Source organism: Rutilus rutilus (genome assembly GCF_951802725.1).
Source record: "Rutilus rutilus genome assembly, chromosome: 17".
Taxonomy (NCBI): Eukaryota; Metazoa; Chordata; class Actinopteri; order Cypriniformes; family Leuciscidae; genus Rutilus; species Rutilus rutilus.
Genome location: NC_140230.1, coordinates 37,239,648 through 37,255,397, shown reverse-complemented (window position 1 = coordinate 37,255,397; position 15,750 = coordinate 37,239,648). Strand labels below are relative to the sequence as shown.

Sequence of the window (15,750 nt, the reverse complement as noted above, 5' to 3'; positions counted from 1 at the left end):
GCAGTAGCCTATAAAAAATACATCTAACGTTAGCCCACTAATGCAAACTTTAAAGTTATTTTAAGACGACGTACATAGTTCAGACGTAATTAGTACGCGTAACATTTGTATTAGAAAGTTTAATAACCGCTGATACACAAAAATATCACGCTTCGGGAAATCTTAATAATTACATAGGTCAAAATTATGCCATACTCGGTTATCATTTTGAGATAAAAAAAAAAAAAAATGAAATTATGACATTAAAAAGTCGATATGATGCCTTTCTCTGTAGTGTGACACACATCCGGTGACGTCACACGCGCGCAGCCGCAGAAGGAGCCCGAGAGAGAGAGAGAGAGAGAGAGAGAGAGAGAGAGAGAGCTCAGATCACGTGTTTCCTCATATAAAGTCCACATAAATCTCACACACCCCGAGTGTGTGTCGCACAGGATGATGTTAGCGCGCTGTCTGCGGTCCACAGCTCCTCTCGGGCTCCTCAGGGTCGCGGGTCTGAGCTCGTCTTCACAGCAGAAGGTCACGCGTCACACAACAGACACACACACACTCACAACAACAGCAGAACACGCCACAACACGCGCGGAGCCTCCTCACAGCGACACAACACGAGGTGAGGCTCGACAACACACAACTCTGAGGCTCATCAGCTCGTGTCTGGGTCATGTCTAACGCCAACAGCTAAACAAATAAATATAATTTTACTTTTGTTACACATTACGTACTGTAACTGTAGTAATAATAAATTATGCATAATTACATGCAATTAAAGGTACAGTTCACCCAAAAATGAAAGTTCTGTCATTTTCTCACCCTCATGTTTGTATGAGTTTCTTTCTTTTGTCGAACACAAAGTAAGATATTCTGAGGAATGTGTGTCACCAGACACTTGTTGGACCCCATTGACCAACCCTGTAAAGCTCTGTGTGTATGTTGTGTGTTATTGTGTGTATGTTGCGTGTTATTGTGTGTGTGTTGTGTGTTCAGGGTTTGACGTGGGTCTGCTGGTGTCGGTCCTGAGGCAGGAGAACGCCTCGGACATCTGTGTCATCAGGGTCTCACCTGAGCTCAGGTACACCGATCACATGATCATCGTGAGCGGATCTTCCCCACGACACCTCAGCGCCATGGCAGAGTTCGTGCTCAAAGCGGTAAAGACGCGCGCACTGGAACCACTGCGATAACACTAGCGGGAACACAAACTGAGGTCTGTGGAAGCTTGTTTCACCTGAGAATAAAACAAGCAATTGTGAGCAATAAACTCAGAAAAAGTCAGAATTCTGATTTATAAACTGGGAATTGCGAGGAAAAAGACAGAATTCCAATTTATAAACTGGGAATTGCGAGGAAAAAGACAGAATTCCGAAAAAGACAGAATTCCGATTTATAAACTGGGAATTGCGAGGAAAAAGACAGAATTCCGATTTATAAACTGGGAATTGCGAGGAAAAAGACAGAATTCCAATTTATAAACTGGGAATTGCGAGGAAAAAGACAGAATTCCGAAAAAGACAGAATTCCGATTTATAAACTGGGAATTGCGAGGAAAAAGACAGAATTCCGATTTATAAACTGGGTATTCAGAGAAAAAAGTCAAAATTCCAATTCATAAACTGGGAATTGCGAGGAAAAAGACAGAATTCCAATTTATAAACTGGGAATTGCAAGGAAAAAGACTATTCCGATTTATAAACTGGGAATTCAGAGAAAAAAGTCAAAATTCCAATTCATAAACTGGGAATTGCGAGGAAAAAGACAGAATTCCAATTCATAAAATGGGAATTGTGAGGAAAAAGACAGAATTCCAATTTATAAACTGGGAATTGCGAGGAAAAAGACAGAATTCCGATTTATAAACTGGGAATTCAGAGAAAAAAGTCAAAATTCCAATTTATAAACTGGGAATTGCGAGGAAAAAGACAGAATTCCTATTTATAAACTGGGAATTGCGAGGAAAAAGACAGAATTCCGATTTATAAACTGGGAATTCAGAGAAAAAAGTCAAAATTCCAATTCATAAACTGGGAATTGCGAGGAAAAAGACAGAATTCCAATTTATAAACTGGGAATTGCGAGGAAAAAGACAGAATTCCGATTTATAAACTGGGAATTCAGAGAAAAGTCAAAATTCCAATTTATAAACTGGGAATTGCGAGGAAAAAGACAGAATTCCAATTTATAAACTGGGAATTGGAAGGAAAAAGACAGAATTCCAATTCATAAACTGGGAATTGCAAGAAAAAAGAATTCTGATTTATAAACGGAATTGCGAGAAATAAAGTCAGAATTGTACGGAGCCCCCCTAGTCCCACTTTGGCAAAAAAAATTTATTATAACTATCTTGTGGCCTCAAGATAGTAACTCGTGGCCTCAAGATAGTAACTCGTGGCCTCAAGATACTAACTCGTGGCCTCAAGATAGTAACTCGTGGCCTCAAGATAGTAACTCGTGGCCTCAAGATAGTATATCTCGTGGCCTCAAGATAGTAACTCGTGGCCTCAAGATAGTAACTCGTGGCCTCAAGATACTAACTCGTGGCCACGAGAAAGTGAGTTTTTTCAAGGCGAACGTTTCCATGTTAATGTTTCCATGGCGACGCGTCACGCGATTGACCGCAGCCACAATAATACTGTATGACAGATGTGTCGCTTTTATTTCGCTTTTCCTTTTTTATTCAAAATATTCACAAACTTGCTTACCATGTCATCAACTAGCCTATCTGATATTCCGATTCTCACATACGTGTAAGTGAGTGTGTTGTTTAAAAACCTTTATAAATAATCTTGATCTATAATAACGTTATGGGCGCTGCAATGTTGTCCGTCGGATTTACAGCACGTGAATTCATCAGTTTCTCCCGAAATAAATGCAAGAAAGTGGCCGGTGAACTGAGAAGAATAGAGTAAACTTTATAGTTCCTTGTCTTGACTCTTGCACTATGTTTGTCTAATATGAATAACACATGTCGGGAAATTATATTTGAATAGATTGTTATTGCTGCTTCCACAGACATCAGTGTGTTTTACAAACTCCAAATGTATTGTTTTACTCGTGCTTATGTATTTAAATATCTGAAACCAAAAATAAACATTATGAAGTTGAAAAACTGCTTAGTTGTGATGACAGCGCTGAACGCGTCTGACTCTGGGCTCGTTTAAAAACCTTTATAAATAATCTTGATCTATAATAACATGAGATGGGCGCTGCAATGTTGTCCTGTCAGTCGGATTTACAGCACGTGAATTCATCAGTTTCTCCCGAAATAAATGCAAAAAAGTGGCCGGTGAACTGAGAAGAATAGAGTCAACTTTATAGTTCCTTGTCTTGCACTATGTTTGTCTAATATGAATAACACATGTCGGCAAATTATATTTGAATAGATTGTTATTGCTGCTTCACAGACATCAGTGTGTTTTACAAACTCCAATATTGTTTTACTCGTGCTTATGTGTATTTAAATATCTGAAACCTAAAATAAACATTATGAAGTTGAAAAAACTGCTTAGTTGTGATGACAGCGCTGAACGCGTCCGACTCTGGCTCAGCGCCAGCCAATGCGCGAAAGCACAGTTTGAATCTGGCAGCACTGAACATTCTAAATGTGGCGCCGTACTCTCAGGGGCTAGTTGATGACATGGAAAGCAAGTTTGTGAATATTTTGAATAAAAAAGGAAAAGCGAAATAAAAGCGACACATCTAATACAGTATTATTGTGGCTGCAGTGTATCGCGTGACGCGTCGCCATGGAAACATTAAAGGGAACGTTCGCCTTGAAAAAACTTACTTTCTCGTGGCCACGAGTTAGTATCTTGAGGCCACGAGTTACTATCTTGAGGCCACGAGTTAGTATCTTGAGGCCACGAGTTACTATCTTGAGGCCACGAGTTAGTATCTTGAGGCCACGAGTTACTATCTTGAGGCCACGAGTTAGTATCTTGAGGCCACGAGTTACTATCTTGAGGCCACGAGTTACTATCTTGAGGCCACAAGATAGTTATAATAATTTTTTTTTGCCAAAGTGGGACTAGGGGGGCTCCGTAGAATTGCAAATTATAAAGAATAACGAAAAATACAGTCAGAATTGCAAGAATAAAGTCAGAATTCCAGTTAATAAACTGGGAATTGCAAGAAAAATTGTGAGAGTCGCAGTTACCTTTCTGTTGTTTATTCGAAGGCAGAAACGCTTCCATAGACCCGAATGAGACGGGAGTGTCTCGGTTCAGTGGGATGTGTCCGGGTTTGATCCGGCTGAAGACACTCTTATATACACTCACTGAAAACACTCTTTATATCCGCAGTTTAAGTTCCTGCGCAAGAACGAGGAGCGGCACGTTCGGCTGGAGGGCAGAGACTGCGACGACTGGAAGTGCATCGACTTCGGTTCGTAGCAGCTGCGAGAGTGTGTGTGTGTGTGTGTGTGTGACTGACCGTGTTCTGTCCCGCAGGATCCATGGTGCTTCACCTCATGCTGTCGGACACCAGAGACACGTATGAGCTGGAGAAGCTCTGGACACTGCGCTCGCATGATGAACAGCTCCAGCGCATCCCACAACACACACTCCCCTCAGACTTCATCCTGGACATGAAGAACCAGTGATCCCACAACACACACACACACACACACACACACACACACACACACCCCTCAGACTTCATCCTGGACATGAAGAACAAGTGATCCCACAACACACACACACACACACACAATTCATCTGTGGGAGAACAGCTTTAGGGAATGTAAATACTGTCAGAAAATCATCTGAAATATCCAGTTTTGAGCTGCTAACTTCCAATAAAAGGATTTAATTCACAAATATTTTTTTATTTTTTTACTTCATCGGAATGGTACGAAACTTGGTAAAGGTTTTGGCACTTGCTGTGTGAACAAAATAATCATGGACATGATCTGAACAGGTTAGATGGTCCTGAAACAACAGTCACACTTGAGCTCCTCGCGGTCAGAAATGACGCACTGGAAATGAATGAGAGGAGTTTCCTCTAGTGGAAGCGTCTGGAACTGCAGCCGAACAACATTCACTGAAAGACCATTTACTGAGATATCAACCTCACGTTAGGAACACAACTTGTTTAGATTTATGGCTTTGATTTTCATGTAGTTTTAGAGTAAAACGTTTTTGAAAATATAGATTTCATATAAAAATTGATAGTAATAACAATCATGTTTTTTGATTGTTGTTTTTTGATCATGTTTTTTAATAACAATGTAAAATTCTGTAACTTTTAAGTTCACTTTTTAAAACCTTTTTTCACTTCAGCCTGTATATGCTCCCAATGAGCCAAATAATGAGAAAGAACCAGATCTCTTCCCACAGCTCTGCAGACGACACACAGCTCTACTTAGCCCTATCACCTAACGATTACAGCCCCATTGACTCCCTGTGCCGATGCATTGATGAAGTCAACAGTTGGATGTGTCAAAACTTTCTTCAGTTAAACAAAGACAAAACTGAAGTCATTGCGTTTGGAAACAAAGATGAAGTTCTCAAGGTGAACGCATACCTTCACTCTAGGGGTCAAACAACTAAACATCAAGTCAGGAATCTTGGTGTGACACTAGAGTCAGACCTTAGTTTCAGTAGTCATGTCAAAGCAATAACTAAATCAGCATACTATCATCTGAAAAATATTGCAAGAATTAAATGCTTTGTTTCCAGTCAAGACCTAGAGAAACTTGTGCATGCTTTCATCACCAGCAGGGTGGATTACTGTAATGGGCTCCTCACTGGCCTTCCCAAAGACACCATAAGACAGTGTCAGCTCATACAGAACGCTGAGCAGAACCAGAACATATGAACACATCACACCAGTCCTCAGGTCTTTACACTGGCTCCCGGTTTACATTTAGGATTGATTTTAAAGTATTATTACTGGTATATAAATCACTCAATGGCCTAGGACCTCAATACATTGCAGATATGCTCACTGAATATAAACCCAACAGATCACTCAGATCACTAGGATCAGATCAGCTAGAAACACCAAGGGTTCACTCTAAGCATGGCGAGTCCGCTTTAGCTATTATGCTGGAACAGCTTCCAGAGGAGATCAGATGTGCTCCTACAGTAGTCACTTTCACAGCTCCTCAACACTACCTCCTCGAAAATAACCAGCTCCTCAACACCACCAAAACGAAGGAGCTCATCGTGGACTTCAGGAAAGTGTCAAGAGGCACACACGACACCATCCACATCAATGGAATGGCTGTTGAGCGTGTCTCCAGTTTCAAGTTCCTGGGGACCCACATCTCGGCGGACATGACCTGGACAACCAACACCTCCAGCCTGGTCAAGAAGGCTCACCAGCGCCTCTTCTTCCTGAGGACACTGAGGAAGAATCAGCTTTCCTCCACTATCCTGGTGAACTTCTATCGCTGTGCAATAGAAAGCATCCTGACCAACTGTGCTACAGTGTGGTATGGGAGCTGCTCTGTTGCAGAGCGCAAGGCACTGCAGCGGGTGGTGAAAACCGCCCAGCGCATCACTGGGACTCCACTACCTGCCATCGAGCACATCCAGAGGAAACGCTGTCTGCATCGAGCTCGCAGCATCCTTAAGGACTCCTCTCACCCAGCCCACAGACTGTTTTCTCTCCTGCCTTCCGGCAGGCGTTTCAGGTGCCTCCGGACCAGGACCAGCAGACTAAAGAACAGTTTTTTCCCCAGAGCTGTCTCTTTATTAAACTCTAACCCTCATTGATCCCACTCCCCTTATATACTGACTGACTCTCCTCTCCCTCCTCACACCTGCCTCCATTTTGTTATTTGTTATTTGCAATACTATAATGTTCATTTGCACTGCTGACTGTTATTACAGTAACAACTGTTTACATATGCATCTTGCACTACTACCTTGACTGGAATATGCTCATTGCACTGCCGACTGTTTGTTTACAGTACCGACTGTTATATATACATTGCAATATCGTACCTTAACTGTAATATGCAATTACTTTCCACTGCACTCACTCGGATAGCTTCTGTCCAAACTTTATTTGCACTACTTTAAATCCATTGTTATACTGCTCATTAGCCTAACTTATACATATATCTATTTGTAAAATTCTGTTTATAGTAATAGCCATCTGTATATTATGCTCACATTCTGTTTATAGTAACAGCCATCTGTATATATATTCATAGTACATATCTATCTGTAAAATTATGTTTATAGTAACAGCCATCTGTATATATATTCATAGTACATATCTATCTGTAAAATTATGTTTATAGTAACAGCCATCTGTATATATATTCATAGTACATATCTATCTGTAAAATTATGTTTATAGTAACAGCCATCTGTATATTATTATATTCAGTACATATCTAGCTGTAAACTCTGTTCACAGTAATAGTTATCTGTATATTATATTCATAGGACAATCTATCTGTAAATTTTTGTTTATAATAGTATTCAACTCTATATTTATTCAGTACATATCCATGTTCTGCACTTATGGAACCACTGTATATCCTGCACTTGCTGCTATTGCACTTCTGGTTAGACCTAAACTGCATTTCGTTGCCTTGTACCTGTACTTGTGTAATGACAATAAAGTTGAATCTAATCTAATCTAATCTAAACATCCAGACTCACAACACTTCTGTTCAGCTGTGCTTTTACTGAGAGCACTGTGCCACTGTTCCTCCGACTGTCTGTACTGTACTGTATTTTTATAAACTGTTTTAATTATTCTTATTTCTTTTTATAATTGTAATTTCTTCTGTGTAAAGCACTTTGAATTGCCATTGTGTATGAAATGTGCTATATAAATAAACTTGCCTTCAGCAATAATCTGCCGAGTGTCGTCTTTGAAGAGATCAAACTTCAGTCTGTCGCTCTAAAGCGTTGAAGATTTACCAGTTTAAGTTGGAGATGTAATGTTCACGCGAGAGCACGAGGGTTAAAGCAGGACGGACTCTGATTGGCTGTCAGTGTTCTGATCGTTCACCGGTCTGGTGTCTCTGAGCCGTTATGGGTCTAGCTGTGCTGTGATTGGCTGTCAGTGTTCTGATCGTTCACCGGTCTGGTGTCTCTGAGCCGTTATGGGTCTAGCTGTGCTGTGATTGGCTGTCGATGTTCTGATCGTTCACCGGTCTGGTGTCTCTGAGCCGTTATGGGTCTAGCTGTGCTGTGATTGGCTGTCAGTGTTCTGATCGTTCACCGGTCTGGTGTCTCTGAGCCGTTATGGGTCTAGCTGTGCTGTGATTGGCTGTCAGTGTTCTGATCGTTCACCGGTCTGGTGTCTCTGAGCCGTTATGGGTCTAGCTGTGCTGTGATTGGCTGTCAGTGTTCTGATCGTTCACCGGTCTGGTGTCTCTGAGCCGTTATGGGTCTAGCTGTGCTGTGACTCACAGGATCATCTTCAGCTGGAGAAGAAGAACCAGGACACACACGTTCTGTGAGTAATGAGTTTATTTGTCAAGAGAATCACAGTAACATTACAAATCAAAGTGATGAAGAACTAAAACAGAGCAGGCTTTAAAAAGTGAGTCCTGCAGTGTCACATGATCAGTCACATGCTGATTTCTGCGGCTCCTCGTTCTTATCTGACCCAGAATCCCCTCTGAGAGTCTTTAGGAGCGGATGAGGCCATGAATGACGACGCTACCTGTGTGTGTGTGTGTGTGTGTGTGTGTGTGTTTACGGTGCCATCCAGAAGGGCATGGGCTGCGTCTGCGGCGTGTGTGTGTGTGTGTGTGTTTTGGGCCGGTGAGGAGATGGCGAGAGGTACGTATATCCTTTGGAGGGTCCGTGATCGTCCTCTTCATCCGAGGAGTCTCCGGCGTACGCCACCAGCCCGGCCCGGACTCGCTTCACCTGCGGCTCTGATGACACCAGAAACCAGAGACAAGCACACAAACAACACCATACCAGCAATCAAGGAAACAGGAAGTTAAACAACCGCATGTCATTGGAAGCGTCCAATCAGGAGGCGGAAGGGAACGAGGCCCCGCCCATCCGGCATCCCCCCGCAGGGACATGAAAGAGAGAGAGAAAAAACACAGAGAAAGAGAGAGAACACAGAACACAAGAGAGACGCCCGTTAGTGTGGAGTCACACGGCACGGCAGGGGAGGAGCCTCAACTCAACTGACCAATCACGGCCCTCAAGCTGAAGCGTGTCATTTCCTGTGAAACGGCACGCTTCAGCTTTACCTGTGCTAATGATACAGTCCCGCTGCTGCAGCTCATCTGTGTGTGTGTGACTGGCAGACATCAGCAGGAGTGAGTGTGAGTGTGTATGTGTGTGTGTGTGTGTGTGTGTGTGTGACTGTGACTGACAGACATCAGCAGGAGAGTGTGTGTGTGTGTGTTTGTTTGTGTGTGTGTGTGACTGGCAGACATCAGCAGGAGTGAGTGTGAGTGTGTATGTGTGTGTGTGTGTGACTGTGACTGACAGACATCAGCAGGAGAGTGTGTGTGTGTGTGAGTGTGTGTGTGTGACTGACAGACATCAGCAGGAGTGTGTGTGTGTGTGTGTGTGACTGACAGACATCAGCAGGAGTGAGTGTGAGTGTGTGTGTGTGTGTGTGTGTGTGTGTGTGTGTGTGTGTGTGACTGACAGACATCAGCAGGAGTGTGTGTGCGTGTGAAGCGTGTCTTACCCAGAAGGCTCGGCGGCGCCGTCTTCTCGTCTGCTTTCTGAGATCTCAGTCCGTTGAGCGGCGCTGACACACACGGCATGATCGTTCTGCTGCTGCGCAACACACACACACACACACACACACACACACACACACACACACACACACACACACACACACACACACACCACAATCAACATCACATGATTTCAATACAGAAAATCATGAAGTTTATAATATCGTATATGTAAGCCTAAATGTAAAATAACTATTGATTCAGTCACTGTAGAAAATTACATTTAAATATAGGGTTATGTTTGTTAAAGCTGTGTTTTGTTGTTTTATTAACATAAATGACAGACAGCAGTGGAGCTGGGGGAGTGACGGCTAGTATAACCGTGAGACGCCGTCATTACAACTCTATAACCGACAAAACCATTTTTTACAAACATTTTTTATCATAGAGAATGTTTAAATACTAATTAAAAACAAGTGTTAACAGTCTGTGTTATTAATGGTCTACGTCGTTTCCAACTGTATTTGATTCTTTGCCCAGCACCCCCCCGACCGCCACTCATCTGAGATGGAAATAAAAGCTATGACTGATATAGTGATGTGCCGTCATTATGAGATTTATTAAACAAATGAAAAACATTTGCAATAATAAACAACGTATCATTACCGATAACTGATCGTGCAGTTTAATTAGCTCTTGACTGACCCCAAACATGTTTGATAAAAGAAACATATACAGTGTGTATATATATATGATGTGTATTACATTTTAGCTCAAAAACAATTGTAATAAAAGATAGGATCATAATATATCGGGAGACATGGTTTTTACCCCTTAATGAAGTTTTGCTTTGTAGAAAACCTTTCTTTAAAGTGAATTTCGTTTGTATCTTAATTTTAATAAATGTTTCATCAACCAATTGCAAATATAGCAGACAATATAATAACTGTGATAACAGACAATATAATAAATGGAGGCGCCGGCGCGTTCACTTGCACTGCATCGTGAGCTAGAGCGCATCTCGTCGTAAATGAACGAAACTCAGCGTAGGCCCAGGCCTCATACATCAGCATTAAACATCTTTGCTGCATCCTCTCTCTAACATCAGCAGAGCACTGCATCCTCTCTAGAACATCAGCAGAGCACTGCATCCTCTCTAGAACATCAGCAGAGCACTGCATCCTCTCTAGAACATCAGCAGAGCACTGCATCCTCTCTCTAACATCAGCAGAGCACTGCATCCTCTCTAGAACATCAGCAGAGCACTGCATCCTCTCTCTAACATCAGCAGAGCACTGCATCCTCTCTAGAACATCAGCAGAGCACTGCATCCTCTCTAGAACATCAGCAGAGCACTGCATCCTCTCTAGAACATCAGCAGAGCACTGCATCCTCTCTAGAACATCAGCAGAGCACTGCATCCTCTCTCTAACATCAGCAGAGCACTGCATCCTCTCTCTAGAACATCAGCAGAGCACTGCATCCTCTCTAGAACATCAGCAGAGCACTGCATCCTCTCTAGAACATCAGCAGAGCACTGCATCCTCTCTAGAACATCAGCAGAGCACTGCATCCTCTCTAGAACATCAGCAGAGCACTGCATCCTCTCTAGAACATCAGCAGAGCACTGCATCCTCTCTAGAACATCAGCAGAGCACTGCATCCTCTCTAGAACATCAGCAGAGCACTGCATCCTCTCTCTAACATCAGCAGAGCACTGCATCCTCTCTAGAACATCAGCAGAGCACTGCATCCTCTCTAGAACATCAGCAGAGCACTGCATCCTCTCTCTAACATCAGCAGAGCACTGCATCCTCTCTCTAACATCAGCAGAGCACTGCATCCTCTCTCTAACATCAGCAGAGCACTGCATCCTCTCTAGAACATCAGCAGAGCACTGCATCCTCTCTAGAACATCAGCAGAGCACTGCATCCTCTCTAGAACATCAGCAGAGCACTGCATCCTCTCTAGAACATCAGCAGAGCACTGCATCCTCTCTCTAACATCAGCAGAGCACTGCATCCTCTCTAGAACATCAGCAGAGCACTGCATCCTCTCTAGAACATCAGCAGAGCACTGCATCCTCTCTAGAACATCAGCAGAGCACTGCATCCTCTCTAGAACATCAGCAGAGCACTGCATCCTCTCTAGAACATCAGCAGAGCACTGCATCCTCTCTCTAACATCAGCAGAGCACTGCATCCTCTCTAGAACATCAGCAGAGCACTGCATCCTCTCTCTAACATCAGCAGAGCACTGCATCCTCTCTCTAACATCAGCAGAGCACTGCATCCTCTCTAGAACATCAGCAGAGCACTGCATCCTCTCTAGAACATCAGCAGAGCACTGCATCCTCTCTAGAACATCAGCAGAGCACTGCATCCTCTCTAGAACATCAGCAGAGCACTGCATCCTCTCTCTAACATCAGCAGAGCACTGCATCCTCTCTCTAACATCAGCAGAGCACTGCATCCTCTCTAGAACATCAGCAGAGCACTGCATCCTCTCTAGAACATCAGCAGAGCACTGCATCCTCTCTAGAACATCAGCAGAGCACTGCATCCTCTCTAGAACATCAGCAGAGCACTGCATCCTCTCTCTAACATCAGCAGAGCACTGCATCCTCTCTCTAACATCAGCAGAGCACTGCATCCTCTCTAGAACATCAGCAGAGCACTGCATCCTCTCTAGAACATCAGCAGAGCACTGCATCCTCTCTCTAACATCAGCAGAGCACTGCATCCTCTCTCTAACATCAGCAGAGCACTGCATCCTCTCTCTAGAACATCAGCAGAGCACTGCATCCTCTCTAGAACATCAGCAGAGCACTGCATCCTCTCTAGAACATCAGCAGAGCACTGCATCCTCTCTAGAACATCAGCAGAGCACTGCATCCTCTCTCTAACATCAGCAGAGCACTGCATCCTCTCTCTAACATCAGCAGAGCACTGCATCCTCTCTAGAACATCAGCAGAGCACTGCATCCTCTCTAGAACATCAGCAGAGCACTGCATCCTCTCTCTAACATCAGCAGAGCACTGCATCCTCTCTCTAACATCAGCAGAGCACTGCATCCTCTCTCTAACATCAGCAGAGCACTGCATCCTCTCTAGAACATCAGCAGAGCACTGCATCCTCTCTAGAACATCAGCAGAGCACTGCATCCTCTCTAACATCAGCAGAGCACTGCATCCTCTCTAGAACATCAGCAGAGCACTGCATCCTCTCTAGAACATCAGCAGAGCACTGCATCCTCTCTAGAACATCAGCAGAGCACTGCATCCTCTCTAGAACATCAGCAGAGCACTGCATCCTCTCTAACATCAGCAGAGCACTGCATCCTCTCTAGAACATCAGCAGAGCACTGCATCCTCTCTAGAACATCAGCAGAGCACTGCATCCTCTCTAGAACATCAGCAGAGCACTGCATCCTCTCTAGAACATCAGCAGAGCACTGCATCCTCTCTAGAACATCAGCAGAGCACTGCATCCTCTCTCTAACATCAGCAGAGCACTGCATCCTCTCTCTAACATCAGCAGAGCACTGCATCCTCTCTAGAACATCAGCAGAGCACTGCATCCTCTCTAGAACATCAGCAGAGCACTGCATCCTCTCTAGAACATCAGCAGAGCACTGCATCCTCTCTCTAACATCAGCAGAGCACTGCATCCTCTCTAGAACATCAGCAGAGCACTGCATCCTCTCTAGAACATCAGCAGAGCACTGCACAGAGCACTGCATCCTCTCTAGAACATCAGCAGAGCACTGCATCCTCTCTAGAACATCAGCAGAGCACTGCATCCTCTCTAGAACATCAGCAGAGCACTGCATCCTCTCTAGAACATCAGCAGAGCACTGCATCCTCTCTAGAACATCAGCAGAGCACTGCATCCTCTCTAGAACATCAGCAGAGCACTGCATCCTCTCTAGAACATCAGCAGAGCACTGCATCCTCTCTAGAACATCAGCAGAGCACTGCATCCTCTCTAGAACATCAGCAGAGCACTGCATCCTCTCTCTAACATCAGCAGAGCACTGCATCGTCCAATCAGCGGACGGCGGGCGGGTGCGGCTTTGACATTTGGTCAAAAAACGTTGGTGCGGATGATGAGTTTTGTGACGCGGTTGCGGATGAAATAATACCCCATCCGCGCATCTCTATCGATAACAACATTGAACACTACACAAATATTTATTTTTTATTTTTTAATTTAGGCGATCAAGTATAGCTAATCAGTGTCTGCTCGTTTATTCAAACTCAGTCGTCCTATAACAGACGAACGTCGCAACATGTCGTGTGTGTGTGTGTGTGTTGAGTGTGTGTGTTGAAGTGTCTGACCTGTCTCTCTCTCTCACAGGCCCTGAGGAAGCAGCAGACGGGGGTCCTGACGACTCTGAGCTGCCCACAGACATGCCTGCACCTAAATTAGTCATATGAATGGGTCCATGCTATGAGCAGAAAAACACAACAGCATTAACACACACCCTCCGTTACAGACACACACACATCAGTGACTGATCATCTCTCACTCTCACACACACACACACACACACACACACACACACACACATCTCTCTTATACAGAAGGGGGGGGGGGGGGGGGTGTCACATTGACAGTCAAACACGTGAGCAGTTCCCATCATTCGCCACAAACCCTAGTGAGCTGCTGTATTTAAAATAACAATAATTAACTGCTGGACTGGTTTAGTGTTTCCCTGTCCTCTAGTTCTGCGGCTCACTAGAGTTTGACCTTTCATCAGCTGTCGTTCACTACAAACATCCAGATCAGGTCCTCGTGACCCCTCAGGCTCCGCCCACAACCCGTCTGTCACCATGGCGACAGGACGCTGACGTCACACACACCTGCAGAAACGGGATAAAGCCGCACGGTGACGAGAGCAGGGTCCGGCGCGGGCCGACAGCTCACCTGGTATCCCAGAAGGCCTTGCTCCGACTCGTCCGGCACCTCCTCGGTGAAGCGGCGCTTCTGTGGCGGGAGGGGCGGAGCCACGGGTCTGGGCGGAGCTGAGTGTGTGGGCGGAGCCACGGCAGGGGGCGGGAACTGAGCGGGAGGAAGAGTCTGGAGAGAGAGAGAGAGAGAGAGATGTCAGGAGACGGGAGACACACACACACAAACACACACACACACACAGGTCACACACACACATCGTGAATAACTAACCATTTCATAATCACTGTTATACTAGTATTATTTTATAAAATATTATAGTTTAAGAAATTTATCATCTAATATTTATGTGTTATATTGTTTGAGCGTTATTGCAATGAATCTAATTGTTTAAAGGGGTGGTATAATGCCCTTTTCACAGATGTAAAATAAGTCTCTGATGTCCAGAGTGTGTGTGTGAAGTTTCAGCTCAAAATTCCCCACAGATATTTTTATATAGCATGTTAAAGTTGTCACTTTTTGAGGGTGAGCGAAAACACGTTGTTTCGTGTCTGTCCCTTTAAATGCAAATGAGCTGCTGCTCCCAGCACAGAGGGTGGAGCTTCAAGAGCTTGTGTGTGTGTGTGTGTGTGTTCTGCCTTTTATGTTCAAACTGGAGTCAGAATGATGGAGAGACTCTAGAAGAAGTGACAACATGTAGAAGCAACAGGACGTTTCTGAAGGGTTAGGTGATGAAGTTACGCAGCTGGTGTGGAGCTAACTATCTTCATGTCTTTAATTAGCTTATTCTGTCATGATAATTATAAAATCGCTCGTGTGGGAACTGTTGTAAGACGCCTACAGTGAGACATGATATTGATTATGTGTTATTATGAGTTGATTCATGATATTGATTATGTGTTATGTACAGTATTGCATGTGAAAAGACGGATGCGACAGCTTGAGCTGACTCACACATGCTTTACACTCACACACTCACACATTCACACGCACGCACAGGTGAGCGCGGAGTTACCTGTGCCGGGACGCTAGCGGGCGCGAGGGGATACTGCGCGGGGGGGACGGGCCCCGGGGCCGCGGGAGACACCGGATACGGAGGAGCGACGGGTTGCTGAGGAACGGGAACGGGATACGGCTGGAATCCCGCGGGAGGATGAGGATAATACTGAGACTGAGGAGGCATCCCATTCATAGCAGGAGGCTGGAGAAAACCTGCTGA

The 15,750-nt window shown here is 44.4% G+C and overlaps 2 protein-coding genes across 6 annotated transcripts in view; one reads left to right on the top strand and one right to left on the bottom strand.

The window, feature by feature from the left end:
* Nucleotides 1–318: 318 nt before the first annotated feature.
* Nucleotides 319–4,814, top strand: malsu1 (mitochondrial assembly of ribosomal large subunit 1). Its single transcript, XM_084385531.1, has 4 exons — nucleotides 319–610; nucleotides 985–1,148; nucleotides 4,296–4,377; nucleotides 4,443–4,814. The coding sequence occupies exons 1-4, from the start codon at nucleotides 433–435 to the stop codon at nucleotides 4,592–4,594; spliced, it is 576 nt and encodes a 191-aa protein (XP_084241657.1). The 5' UTR covers nucleotides 319–432; the 3' UTR covers nucleotides 4,595–4,814.
* A 3,600-nt stretch (nucleotides 4,815–8,414) lies between these two features.
* The window catches only part of khdc4 (KH domain containing 4, pre-mRNA splicing factor), a 16,781-nt gene continuing 9,445 nt past the window's right edge, over nucleotides 8,415–15,750 (bottom strand). Inside the window, exons 10-14 of one of the 5 annotated variants that reach the window (XR_014625030.1) lie at nucleotides 15,547–15,743; nucleotides 14,486–14,702; nucleotides 13,961–14,070; nucleotides 9,625–9,716; nucleotides 8,415–8,845 (exon numbers count right to left, since the gene is read on the bottom strand). Coding sequence is in view for 3 of the 5 variants with exons in the window: in XM_084385526.1 (XP_084241652.1) it covers nucleotides 8,661–8,845; nucleotides 9,625–9,716; nucleotides 13,961–14,070; nucleotides 14,550–14,702; nucleotides 15,547–15,743 (737 nt within the window). In the remaining 2 variants the exon portion in view is untranslated. Of the gene's footprint in view, nucleotides 9,464–9,606; nucleotides 9,717–13,960; nucleotides 14,071–14,485; nucleotides 14,703–15,546; nucleotides 15,744–15,750 lie in introns of all 5 variants that reach the window. The other 4 variants (XR_014625031.1, XM_084385526.1, XM_084385528.1 and 1 more) reach the window with 4 other exon arrangements.

Excerpts from the sequence above, each read along its gene's own strand:
- malsu1 (XM_084385531.1), top strand. The coding sequence starts at position 433 with ATGATGTTAGCGCGCTGTCTGCGGTCCACAGCTCCTCTCGGGCTCCTC. Across the intron at positions 1,149-4,295 it reads CAGAGTTCGTGCTCAAAGCG|TTTAAGTTCCTGCGCAAGAA; the intron begins GTAAAGACGCGC and ends TTATATCCGCAG. Across the intron at positions 4,378-4,442 it reads CTGGAAGTGCATCGACTTCG|GATCCATGGTGCTTCACCTC; the intron begins GTTCGTAGCAGC and ends TCTGTCCCGCAG.